General features: G+C 43.5%; 2 protein-coding genes across 2 annotated transcripts; one reads left to right on the top strand and one right to left on the bottom strand.

The window, feature by feature from the left end:
• Positions 1 to 437: 437 nt before the first annotated feature.
• On the bottom strand, positions 438 to 1,910 carry LOC147609662 (expansin-A9-like). The gene is made up of 3 exons (XM_086787544.1): positions 1,656 to 1,910; positions 1,236 to 1,560; positions 438 to 772 (listed from the first exon to the last, which is right to left on the bottom strand). The coding sequence occupies exons 1-3, from the start codon at positions 1,840 to 1,842 to the stop codon at positions 463 to 465; spliced, it is 822 nt and encodes a 273-aa protein (XP_086643670.1). The 5' UTR covers positions 1,843 to 1,910; the 3' UTR covers positions 438 to 462.
• Positions 1,911 to 6,003: 4,093 nt separating this feature from the next.
• Positions 6,004 to 11,774, top strand: LOC147609661 (uncharacterized). Its single transcript, XM_086787991.1, has 3 exons — positions 6,004 to 6,060; positions 10,402 to 11,568; positions 11,712 to 11,774. Exons 1-3 carry the CDS (start codon positions 6,004 to 6,006, stop codon positions 11,772 to 11,774), a joined length of 1,287 nt encoding a protein of 428 aa, XP_086644117.1.
• Positions 11,775 to 12,210: the final 436 nt, after the last annotated feature.

The raw sequence follows: 12,210 nt of genomic DNA, 5'->3' as shown, positions 1-12,210 counted from the left end.
CTGGAGCCTGGTCGAAGCCTGACGGGTGGTTTCTTAGCAAATACTCTTTCTATTGACGTCGAGACTGCCCCGACAAGAATCAAACTTTTAATTAACAGCAAAACCAATATTATTCAACATGTTGAGAATATTTGATAGCGTTTATCCTAGGCATTCTCCATATTCGATAAGATAGTAGTTCTCATATAATTCGAGAGGATGATTGGGGTGTGTGGGCGGGGCGGGGACCTCCTGCGACGCGTGGTTAAGGTGCAGGCATAATACTAATTTCTCCTTGGGGATGCCCGTTCCTCAGTCCACAAAGGGTTACGTAAAAGAGTACACAAATTAGAGTGTGTGTTCTTAATTCGGGGATGATACTCTGGCCTTCTACAGTAAGAAATCGATTTTAAAATTACAAAATAAGTCACAACATTTTGCTTATATGCCACCTATAATTGGTGAAAGTGGTGATTTGTATTATTAGCTAAATTGAGCTCCCTCAAAGGTTTGGCCAAAGTCCCAATTTGTTGGTACAACTTTATATGATGTTATCGCTTTCCCATCACTAGTTTGAACAATAAAAGATAGGCTTTGACCCACTACTTGTCCGTTGTATTGCCAATTCTGGCCCCAATTCCTCTTCATCTCGGTCCATTTTGTGTTGGAGCTAGCTTTGATCCAGAGGGCTTGCACATCTCCCACTCCACCCACATTGGTCACCAATACCAAGTTGAAATTAGGATTCCCATTTATAGTGAAGTGTATTCCTCCTCTCCTTTCACAAATCACCCTGCAAGAGAATAGCAACATATATCATTACGCATAATTTTCAGAAGTTACTCCTTGCTAGTTATATTTCACTCGCTTGAATACGTAAGTGTGATAACCTTGAGTGTATTATAACAAATAACTGTTTGCATAATGGGAAAATTTGTTTTAAAAGTTTTTGTTTACAAAAAATCAAATGGAGCTCAAGTGGTTTTCGATGATCAAGGAAGGGTGTCCTATTCGCCTGTAGAGAAATCAAGATTTTGTCTCACGGAAAATCATGATGAAGGATAATCAACTTAAATGACACATCAATCGTGTGTGTTTGTATCTTATCTTACCTTTGGGTGGGCTATCTCCACCACCACCACCCTAGAGCTGGCCCCGACGCTAGGAGTACCTTCTACCGAGGCTCTTTATATATATTAGGAAGTTGCACAGAAAACTGAACTAATTATTATAGCTCATGAAGGCGATCAAAGTACCTCCTGAATAGAACGGGCACAATGCCGGCGGAGGAACGAGAGATCTTGAGGAATATGGGCTCCGCCAAGTCGAAATGTTGCAAGGGCGGGTTGCACCAGCCGCCGCCGTTGCTGCTGCCGGACACGGTGTAGTTTGGAGGGCATAAGTTTGTGGCAGTCACCACGATGGAGGGCTCCCCGGCCAAACACCCTGTTGGGTCATTCCAGCACTTCATCTCATAGCAAGCACCACAGCTCTTCCCATTGTCAAACAAGGAAGTGCTTACTGCCGCCGTTGCTACACCGTAGCCTTGACTGTACAGGTTGCCATATCCGCAAGCACCTCCTGCAGTTACCACACGAAACAACAAGCAATAATATAACCACAAGATCAATGAATGATTAATTTTACGTGTAAATCAAGAGTTCCTTGGCCCCTACCCATTGTCCCAGCTGCATCATGTCCTCCATAGAAGGTTGCATGGCCACTAATCCAAGGTTGGTTGATGTCATGATAATATTGTGCTGCATGAAGACCTAAGGACAACGCAACTGTTTGGAGTAAGCAGATGCCAGCTACTAGAACTGCGGTTCTGCAGCGCAAGGACTCGTTACAGTGGAAAGCCATAGCTGGCCAATATGATATTGATAAGTTCAAAGCTGCAAGTTGAGTACGAAGGAGCAGAGCAAAGCTGATTGAGAAAATGCTCAAGAGGAGGCCTTCGTTATATACTTGCAGTTGACCCACTCGAATACCAAGAGGTCACTCACAGCAGACCCTCTCACATCCAAAGATCTACTCAATAGTCGTTGAATCCGGAGTGCAGTATAAAGGGTTCATACCTTACCATTAGGAAATGTCATCTTGATATTTCACGGGCACCACACGCGATCTCATTTGGGCACTGTTACCATGTACACTCACTCGGGAGAGAGAGAGAGACTCCCTCTCTGTCCCTCTCCCTCTGATCGTCACAGTCAACTTTTGGTGTGCAGCTATAGCTAGGTACTTGCTTGCAATGTCTTGTCTACCATAACTCGATGTGTAATAGACAATGCCATGATATACATGTATAACTGTTTCTAATTCTGATCCCGTTGTTTCACTATAAGATCTAGTTACAGAAGCTCTAATAGCAAAAAGATATTTCCATCCTCAGTTTTTATTCTCTAAAACATAAAATATTTGACATATGTGTAATATTTATTGCATATTCATGGTAAGGTATCTTAGATGAATACTGTATTCAAAACATATATTCTTTTATCTATCATATTAAATATATAATATCGTACAACTCAAAACGTATTATACTTGAGAATTCTATAATAAAATCATTTGTCGGATTTGAATTTTACAATATTATACTATATTATCGTAAGAATTTATAATATATTTCGCATACACTTACAAAACAAATACTTCAAGCTCTTGAATTTGCGTACCACTATGCTGACGGAAGGAAGAAATATATCGATGAAAAATGGTTATATTCTATTAATAATAGATGCGAAAACAGTGAAAGCTTCCAAGACAGACTCAAATTGAAAATTAGACATTAACATATATATTCTGAAGGTCAACCTAACGTTAGAGACATTGTCTTCCAAATTGCCTAGAGATATCTATCATATGCAAAATGTGGTTACTGGTTTTCATCTATGTGGCAGAATTCTTTTACCGTCCATGTTAATCACACAGGAAAATAGACATGAGGGTCTTTTCAGCTTGAAAGGACCCTCATGTCATACTTGCAAGCTGCTACAAACCACGGGTGACGGTACCACCTGCAAAAAGCAAAACCGGCTCCTAACATATAATTGAACACGATGATGGCTGTAACATTCAAACCAGGTACCCTGCGAAGCCAGCAATTTAAAATATTTCAGATACTGTGCAGGTAACTAGGCTACACGGCCCAAAAAAGAGAGCACAATTATCTGGACAATCAAGGTCAGTTCACTCACTATATTGCTCTAGTAGGGCGAGCTACTGCATGCTTCTCAGTTCTATCCACCATCTATCTCTCTCTCTCCGACTCCGAAGAAAAAACTCAAAATGCGGTTGTTGTTTGTCGGTGCAAGGCGAAAATTCTTCCACTATCAAATCTCTCTTCGGGGACCCTCAATATGTGTCTTCTTACAAATGGTAGCCTACGACGTACCAACCAAGGCATGAGAAGCGATGTTTGTCGTGAGGAACGGGCTTGGTGAGGAAGTCTGCCAGGTTCTCTTGAGTAGAGACGTACTGCATGGTGATGTACCCTTCTTCGACCACCTCCTTGAGTAGGTGGTATGCAATCTTCACATGCTTGAGCTTGTTGGAGACCTTGGGAGAATGGGCAAGAGAGATGGCGGATAGGTTGTCACAAAACATTGTGACGGGGGGTATCTCATATGGAAGTTGGAGCTCGCAAAGAAGTTGGTGAAGCCAAACAGCTTCACGAGCGGCAAGGGAAGCGGCAATGTACTCTGCTTTGGTCTTGGAAGAAGCCACCGATAGCTGTCGCTTGGTTTGCCAAGATATGGCACCACCAGCAACAAGCAAGAAGAGGTATCCAGAGGGACTCCGCTAGTTTGTAGTCCTTTGTGGCATGGAGATAGCGTAGACAATGTTTGAGTGCTATCCCATAGGCCTTGTGAGGTTGATGGAGAGCTCGAGAGAGAATGTGGCCAGAATAGTAAACATCCCACCAAGTATAAGTGATGCAATATCTAATATGCCCAAGAAGATGATCATAGGGAAAGTCGTGTAGGATACTCCTATCAAGATGAGTGTATGGAAGATCTTCAGGTGCGTTTGTGACCATAGGAGTGGGGGCAAAAGATCACTGGGACATGTGAGCATTAGCAAGAATTTCCTCAATATACTTCTCTTGAGAGAGTGAAATGAAGCTACCATGAGGATCATGATTTACTTGAATGCCAAGAAAGTAAGAAATGGGACCATTATCAGTTATAGGAAACTCTCTCCTAAACATTTTTTTGGATAAAATCAGGATATGCTTATTAGATGCAAGAATGGGAATGTCGTCAACATAAAGTCCAATGATAGCCCACCCATGATGATTGTGCAAAACATAAAGGTTATGATCAGTGAGTAATCTGCGCCATCCCCAAGAGGTAAGGGCATCATGCATTCGGCGGTACCATTGTCGAGGGGTCTGCTTCAAGCTATATATGGGGTGTTGAAGCTTGCAAACAAATTCGGGATGAGAGTGAGATAGAAAATAAGGGGGCTGATGCATATAAATGCCCTCACCAAGCTTACCATGAAGAAATGTAGTTTTGATGTCCATGTGATGAAGAGGAAGATTATAATGAGCGACAATGGCAACGATCAGATGAAAGGATGCCATACCTAAGACGGGTGAGAAAGTGTCGGTGTAGTCAACACCATGTTGCTGAGTGAAGCCGTGAGCAACAAGTCTTGCCTTGAATCGATCCAGACTCCCATCAGCCTTGTATTTTTTCTTGAGGATCCATTTACACCCAATGATATTGCAATGAGGTGGTGGCAGTACAAGAATCCAGGTGCCTTGCTCCGTGAGTGCCTCCATTTCTTGTGTCATGGCGTCGATCCATTCCGCAGAGTGAGCACTAGCAAGTGCCTCATCGACGGTAGGACTTTGAGGATCGTCAAGGAGATCTGGAGGATGTGAATCCACACCTTCAGCTTGTAGGAGAGCTGAGAAGTATGTCGAGTTGTAGATGTCAGCAAGACTGCAGGTGCGGCCTTGAGGTGGGGATTCACCATCATCAAGGAGGCTATTGGAGGTCATGTGATCGGAAGAAGGCAAAGGAGTAGTGTTAGAACCAGGGGTGGGTGAGGCTGAGGGAGATATGGATGAAGAGAGGTAGATTGGCCGGTCAATAGTGAAGCAGGGGGGGAAGAGAGGTAGATTGGCCGGTCAATAGTGAAGCAGGGGGGAAGAGAGGTAAATTGGCCGGTCAATAGTGAAGCAAGGGGGAAGAGAGGTAGATTGGCCTGTCAATAGTGAAGCAAGGGGGAAGAGAGGTAGATTAGCCGGTCAATAGTGAAGCAGGGGGGAAGAGAGGTAGTGGATGGGAGCTGTGAATGATTGGAGAGGGAGGTATGAAGAGAGAAGTGGGAAGGAGAGTTGGCTGAGGTAGCCATTGTAGAAGGGACCAAGGCAAGGTGACAAGGGAGAGAACACGAGCGCGGGGAATGGGAGAAGCGCGAGGAGATAGAGCCGGAGGAGAGGCACTATGCGCAAAGAGCACAGGGGTTCTAGAAATAGATGGTGGAGGGAGGTACGGCACTACATTGGTGAAGATGATTGTCGGCCATGCAGGGCACAGGAAGGAGAGCATGATTGTAGGTGTGAAAGTGGAGATGAGGGGCGACCATGCAGAGCCGAGGAGGTGCATGTCGTAGGTGAGGAATGGAGGGCATACAGAGCCAAGGGACTGCATATGGAAGCTAGCGGAGTGAAGTGCGAGCTCGAGTGAGGAGGGGTTTTGGAGGTAGAGCCAGGCGATGCCACGTGTGAGGTAGGTAGTATGGCGGTGGAGTGAGCATGACGGCTAGCTAGTGAGCAAGTCGCCATGCAGATCAGTGTGGTAAGTAGGGGAGTCCGTAGGAGCTACCAAACAGAAAGGGACGATGAACTAGGGGTGGAAGTTGGAGAGGCAATATTGAAAAGGTTGGGATGGATTGGTGAAGGGTGATGTGCCGAGTGGGGGTGCATATGAGAAAGCCGTCGAGCCAACCTAGGCGGTGTGGGGAGAAGGGACGGAAGATGCACATGGACGCTTTGCTTAGTGCATGGAGAAGGTGAACCACACGAGGGGGAAGGCACCCGACGGCGAAGTAGCGAGCACGGTGAGGTGAATCTGGAAAAATTGGTTAGTGAAGCAGTGGTGGACAGGGAGGAAGTGGATGCCCAGCTGGTGAGAGCACTTTTATTTAAAATGACGGATCAACTGAAGGAGAAGTGGCGGCTGTTGGGATGATGTAGGCGGTATGCCTGGTGACCAAACCGATCACCATAGTCCACAAAAATTACTTTGGAAGCCTTAGCACGCGAACTTGGCTTGAGGACCAGTGTTGAGCGGATATGCAGGTGCTCCAAAAATTTGAAGATGAGCGAGATTTGGAGGATGACCATACCAGAGAGATTATGGGGTGCTCCCATGTAGTGTAGAGGTAGCGCATCGATTTTGGAGATAGCATGCAGTGGCGGCGGCCTCCTCCCAATAAGCATGAGAGAGATGTGCCACACTGAGCATAGAGCGACGAGCAGTTTCCACAAGGGTCCGATTCTTTCTTTCTGCCACCCCATTTTGTTGTGGATGATCGGGAATAGTGAATTCATGGGGCGGATGCCATGTGCAAGGCAATGCTCCTTGAAAGCATTGGAAATGTATTCTCCACCATTGTCAGCAGACCTTAATATCTTTATCTTCCTGTCATGCTAGTTCTCCACCTTAATATTTATTGCTTGTGAGAGAGGTGGTTTGCATAGGACCACACAAATCTGTGTGAATCAATGCAAGAGGCTCAGAAGTCCGTGAAGTTGATTTTGGGGAAGGAAAATGTTTGGCTTTGCCAACAACACATCCTTTACAAAAGCTAATTGTGTGATTTCTTTGGGAAGCCCAAGGACAAGCTGCTTATGCCTCATTTGGTGAAGCACATGTGATGAAATGTGGCCAAGTCGATAGTGCCACAATAGTGTTTCTTCTTTTGCAGGGGTTTTGATGGTTGTAGAGAGAGGGCTTTTGCTGATGAGGATGTAGTGCCAAGAGGGTAAAGCTTACCATCTTTGGGGAACGCCAAATTAATCTCTTGCCATGCGTATCTATGGCTTGAATATGATAGCCATCTTTGAGAAATTTGAACTCAAGACCTTGATCGGCAAGCTCACTGATTCCAAAAATTTGAAATAAACTTTGTCTAATTTTCCATGAATTTTTGGAAAAAAAATAAAAAATTTAATGCACCCCGAACGCATTAGAATACGAACAGTCAAAAAATCCAAAACTCGAAAGATCTTCCCGGAATACGGAAAGTCAAGGGTCGTGAGAAAATGAAAAGACAAAAAACTCTGAAATTTGGAAGGTCCAAAATTTTAAAAAAATGGACCCCAAAGGTCAAAGGGCTCAACATGATTTTTTTTTCAAAAACAATATCATGAATATGAAGATTTTTTCCCCTCTTTTTAAAAGCTTTAATCAAAGATTAATTAACCTTTAATTAAAAGCTAATAAAGCTTGAGCTAAGCTTTTTTAAAAGTTTTTTTTAAAGAAAACGTGAGGGGGGTTGTGCGTTAGTAGCCTGTAGAACCCCCCCTCGATAGCGTGTGAGAATGAGAGTGCGAATGAGAGGGAGAGGAGAGGAGCATAGGGTGTATGCATAAATAGGTGGACTTAATACCTATGTCCGGGACACAGCTAGTACATTGACAGTAACCATCTAATACAAAGCAAAAAGTGGGTTGTTTAAAAAAAGAAAAAGAAAAAGAACCGTTTTTCGGTACTCCCCACGTCCTCTCTCTCTCTCTGCTGTGAACAAGCTTCCATGGCGACTTTAGGTCTGTGTGTGTCTTGGTAGTAGAATCTCTCTCTCTCTCTCTCTCTCTCTCTCTCTCTCTCTCTCTCTCTCTCTCTCTCTCTCTCTCTCTCTTGCCGTGAACAACCTTCCATGGCAACTTCATATGTGTGTGTGTGTGTGTCTTGTGATTGCTGGTGGTAAGCCTTCCCCTCTATAGAAGAATCTCTCTCTCTCTCTCTCTCTCTCTCTCTCTCTCTCTCTCTCTCTCTCTCTCTCTCTCTCTCTCTCTCTCTCTCTCTCTCTCTCTCTCTGCTTTAAACAAGCCTCCACGGCGACTTCACATCTGTGTGTGTTTTTGCATTGCAGGTTTCCTGGATTTCTTAACTGAGGGCCGAACAAGCCAAGGCTCGGCCAAGGCACCAGCCAAGCCAGGGCGGCCCAAGCCACCAGTCACAGCCCACCAGATCAAAAAAATAGACAATGTTACAAGCAGCCCTTCTCAGAAATTAGAAGCATTGCAGTAGCTGCGTAGTACGGGGCTTATGGACAGCTACCTTCATCTCATCTTACAGTGTCTTCGAAGTTTTGATGGTGGACAGGTCTGACTCTCTTAAGAGCCTCATGCTATCCACACAAAGTGAGCACATTCGACTTGTTGAACTGATCAAAAGGAGTTTTTTCAACATGGAAATAGTTCTAATTGCACAAGCAGAAGATGTTCAAAGCAGCTTATGTACATGTGCTGGCTCCTTCAAGTGTGCACCATGCAAATCAAAATTAATCAGGGAGTACGAAACAGGCCGGAAGCGTGCTTATCGTGAGAAGTTAAAGTCAAGGAAGTCACCAGTGACTCACAAGTGAGGCTCAGCATCACAAAACATAAGGTGATTACTTCAAAAGTGATTAAGTGTTTCACAGATTACACACAGGGTCTTGACAATAAAGCAAAGGGTGAGATCGTCACACAAGTATACTCAACCATCTAGCTTTAAGAGATGTACAATTTAATTGTGCATCTCTTAATTGTCACAAAGCTGAGGAATCCACACAGGATCATAAGTTCTTGCTCCATGGATTACACAATACCCTAAAGGCTGTCAAAAGACCAAAAAGCTCTAGGGAATTGTTTGTTAATCGGGCAAGTATCATGATGGTCATGAATTCCACAAGTGGAAAACCAAATATAGCAGCTGCATCAAGGCTACTTGGAGTTCATCGAAGGAATTTTTATGCAGCTAGATCTCAAATGAAGCAACAGTATTCACAGCTGCCATTGCATTTGTGTGAGCAACAAAGACAACATAGAAGTATAATCACAGAGGAAGTGAAAGATTTAGTCATTGCATATTGGACAAACAATACACGTGTGTCGCCAAACAAAAAGGATGTATGTCGTGTTGGATGAAAGCTGTATGAGAAGCATCCGGTGCATCTGCTTGAACAACCTCAGGTTTGTCTTCCTTGTTATGCCATACTTTTTAAATGTCCCTAATTACCTCTTGGTTGTGGTTGGTAGTACAGGGCTGAAGTTAGGCACCAGCTTCATAGTGTGTAATACTAGTCTACCATGGTAAATAAATAGCTACCACTTTCAATTACAGTTTCATCCTCGTAAAGGTGGCTAGCAAAGGAAGCCACCAAGGTGGTGGTAGGCTCACAGATTGGTAGCAAAGGTTTTTCTCAAGCTGATATGTTATTAGGCCAGCAGAGCTAGAAGCATCAGGTTAGGATTTCTGTTATACCAATGAACTCCAAGCCTGGGAGCTGATAAGAGTGGTATCTTCATGGTAGGTACTATGCTAAGAGTGGTGGCTCCCAGGCTTGGAGCTCAGTTACCAAGCTTGGAGCTCATAGGCATGAGGCTGGGAGTGATTCAAGTGGTATCTTGATGATAGGTACTATGCTAAGAGTGGTGGTAGCCACCACTGTTTACATTCCAGCTACTGTTCCAAAGCTGGTAGTTACCTTTCTATCCCTAAAAGCCACCATTGTCAACCTGGTAGCTTCCACTCTTAAGATGGTTGCTACCTTACCTACCTACTGTGGCTTTCACTCTATACAGGTAGCTACAATTGTTAACATGGCAGCTACTATTCCAAACCTCGTAGTTACCTTTCTGCCTTTAAAAGCCACCATTGTCAACCTAGTAGCTTCCACTCTTAACATGGTTGCTACCTTACCTAGCTGGTGGCTCTCACTCTATACAGGTAGCTACCACTGTTAACAAGGCAGCTACTGTTCCAAAGCTAGTAGTTACCTTTCTGTCTTTAAAAGCCACTATTGTCAACCTGGTAGCTTCCACTCTTAACATGATTGCTACCTTACCTACCTGGTGGCTTTCACTCTTAATAGGTAGCTACCACTGTTAACATGGCAGCTACTGTTCCAAAGCTGGTAGTTACCTTTCTGTCCCTAAAAGCCACCATTGTTCACCTAGTAGCTTCCACTCTTAACATGGTTGCTACCTTATCTACCTGGTGGCGTCCACTCTAACCAAATAGCTACCACTCTTAACATGGCAGCTATTGTTCCAAACCTTTAACCTAAAAGCTATTGTTTATTTCTGGCATGAAAAATTTCTAAATTACCAAGTTAGTTCTAATTCTTTGACTTCTATAAGCTATATATGTTGTTCATAGGCTGATTTATTGTGCTGATTTATTGTTGCAGGTAGAATTCTTTCTTGCTTTCAAACAGAGTCATCCAGAGGTACAGATTCACCAAAGAGCATTCGAAAAGCTGAAGCCTTATTTTGTACGCAAGCTTCGAGATCGGTACAGTTGTTGTTGCATCACACATGTCGAGATGTCATTCTTACGAGATGCTATCAACCATTTATGCCAAGCTGGTCCAGGTGTGCATGGAAAAGAGTGTATATGTCAATGTAACATTTTTGGTGTTGGAGAAAAATGCACAGCTCACACACAAACTTACTCAAGCCTTACAAATTTGTGGGAATCAGTATTGTGTTTGAAGCCTAGCAATTCAGACTTCTTTGCTTTGAAGTGTTTGATGGGAGAGTGCCCATCTTGTGGACCCTCAAAGAAGCTTTCGACATGTCTTATGGAGGAATCAAGTAGCATACGCATAATAAAGGTGAAGATTTTTGAAGACATTCAAGTTGGTGAAACAGATTCTGGCAAGAAAAAGAAAAGAAAAGTTCTCTCCCACAAGGAGATGCAACCTGGGGAACTATTTGACCTCTTTAGGGATCACTTACAAAAGTTCATAAAGCACAACTTTATCTACAGATGGCAAGCTGAGCAATTTAAAGAGTGTCTACATGTATTTCCTGATGATGTGGTTGTTTCAGTTGTAGACTTTGCTGAAAATTATACATTCAAAGAACAAAATGAGATTCAATCAATGCATTGGTTTTCTTGCCAAGTTACAATATTTGTCCATATCACATATGTGCAGATTGCAGGAAGTCTTCAAAAGTATTATCATTTTTACATTTCTGATGATAAAATTCATGATACTCTTTTTGTTCAACATTGCTTCATGCTCCATCATGGATGGCTGAAAGAGCTAGGCTTATCCCTCAAGGAGCATTGGTGGGTGTGGTCAGACGGGGTAGCCTCGCAGTTTAAGGCAAAGAGGCCTTTCTACTTTGTTGCCCGGTATGGGACTCTCACAGGGTTAAAGATGACACATCATTTCTCGGGATCTGGTCATGGGAAGGGTGAACATGATGGTGCAGGTGCTGTTATCAAAAGATATTTGACTCAAGAGCAGCTTAAGCCAGACTGTAGAAAATTGCAATGTGCAGAGGATGTGGTTGCCTTTTTAAGGCAAACCAAGTGCGATGGGGCTGCTGCCACATATGCATCCAAAGTAAAACCAATTACCAGGGTGTTTTGGGAATTTAAGGAAGGCGACGTGGATAGAAGCAAGAAGTGGGATTTCAATTCTGTGGATGGCGCTCGTGGGATACATTGTGTCTCAAGTTACTCTTTAACAAATGGAAAAGCTCTCAGATGCAGGCAGCTATCATGCTTTTGCAATTCTTGTATGCAAGGCCTTTGGAGGAGGTGCTCTAGGAAGTCACATGTCAAGAAGTGGGAGTATGTTACCCTTGAACCTTCAGAAGATGTCAGAGGTGCTAATGAAGTTGAAGATTTTGCATACGAAGGACACCATGATGCTTTGAGTGATGCACTTTGCATTGGTGACAATTTTGCTATCATAGCTCCTCATGACAATGAGGAGCTTGCAGATTTTTATGTCTTGAAATGGACAGCTTAGAAGCAAAAATCTGATACTAAGCTAACAGATGGTTGGGGGAATGTTTGCCTTGCTGGTTCATATGTTGTCAAGGGAATATGGTACAAACAAGCAAAATGAAATCCCTATGAGTATAAGCTATTACGGCGCAAGCTTGAAGCTATTTTGCCATCCCACCTTGTAAGATCCATCAAGTTCCCAATGGAAAAGGTTCAAGGACGTGGGATGAGATTTTTGATTTCCCCAGAAGCA

This window comes from Cibotium barometz, chromosome 51 (assembly GCF_041138505.1).
Source record: "Cibotium barometz isolate CiBa-2024 chromosome 51, ASM4113850v1, whole genome shotgun sequence".
Classification (NCBI taxonomy): domain Eukaryota; kingdom Viridiplantae; phylum Streptophyta; class Polypodiopsida; order Cyatheales; family Cibotiaceae; genus Cibotium; species Cibotium barometz.
Note: the sequence above shows the minus strand (reverse complement) of the source record. Positions and strands in the feature narration are given on the sequence as shown.

What these genes read in the sequence shown, in the direction of transcription:
- LOC147609662 (XM_086787544.1), bottom strand. Translation starts at nt 1,842, where the DNA reads ATGGCTTTCCACTGTAACGAGTCCTTGCGCTGCAGAACCGCAGTTCTA. An exon ending in TGATGCAGCTGGGACAATGG is followed by an intron (nt 1,561 to 1,655) that starts GTAGGGGCCAAG and finishes TGGTAACTGCAG; the next exon opens with GAGGTGCTTGCGGATATGGC. An exon ending in GTGCCCGTTCTATTCAGGAG is followed by an intron (nt 773 to 1,235) that starts GTACTTTGATCG and finishes ATTCTCTTGCAG; the next exon opens with GGTGATTTGTGAAAGGAGAG.
- LOC147609661 (XM_086787991.1), top strand. Translation starts at nt 6,004, where the DNA reads ATGGAGAAGGTGAACCACACGAGGGGGAAGGCACCCGACGGCGAAGTA. An exon ending in ACGGCGAAGTAGCGAGCACG is followed by an intron (nt 6,061 to 10,401) that starts GTGAGGTGAATC and finishes TTATTGTTGCAG; the next exon opens with GTAGAATTCTTTCTTGCTTT. An exon ending in CTGCCACATATGCATCCAAA is followed by an intron (nt 11,569 to 11,711) that starts GTAAAACCAATT and finishes AAAAGCTCTCAG; the next exon opens with ATGCAGGCAGCTATCATGCT.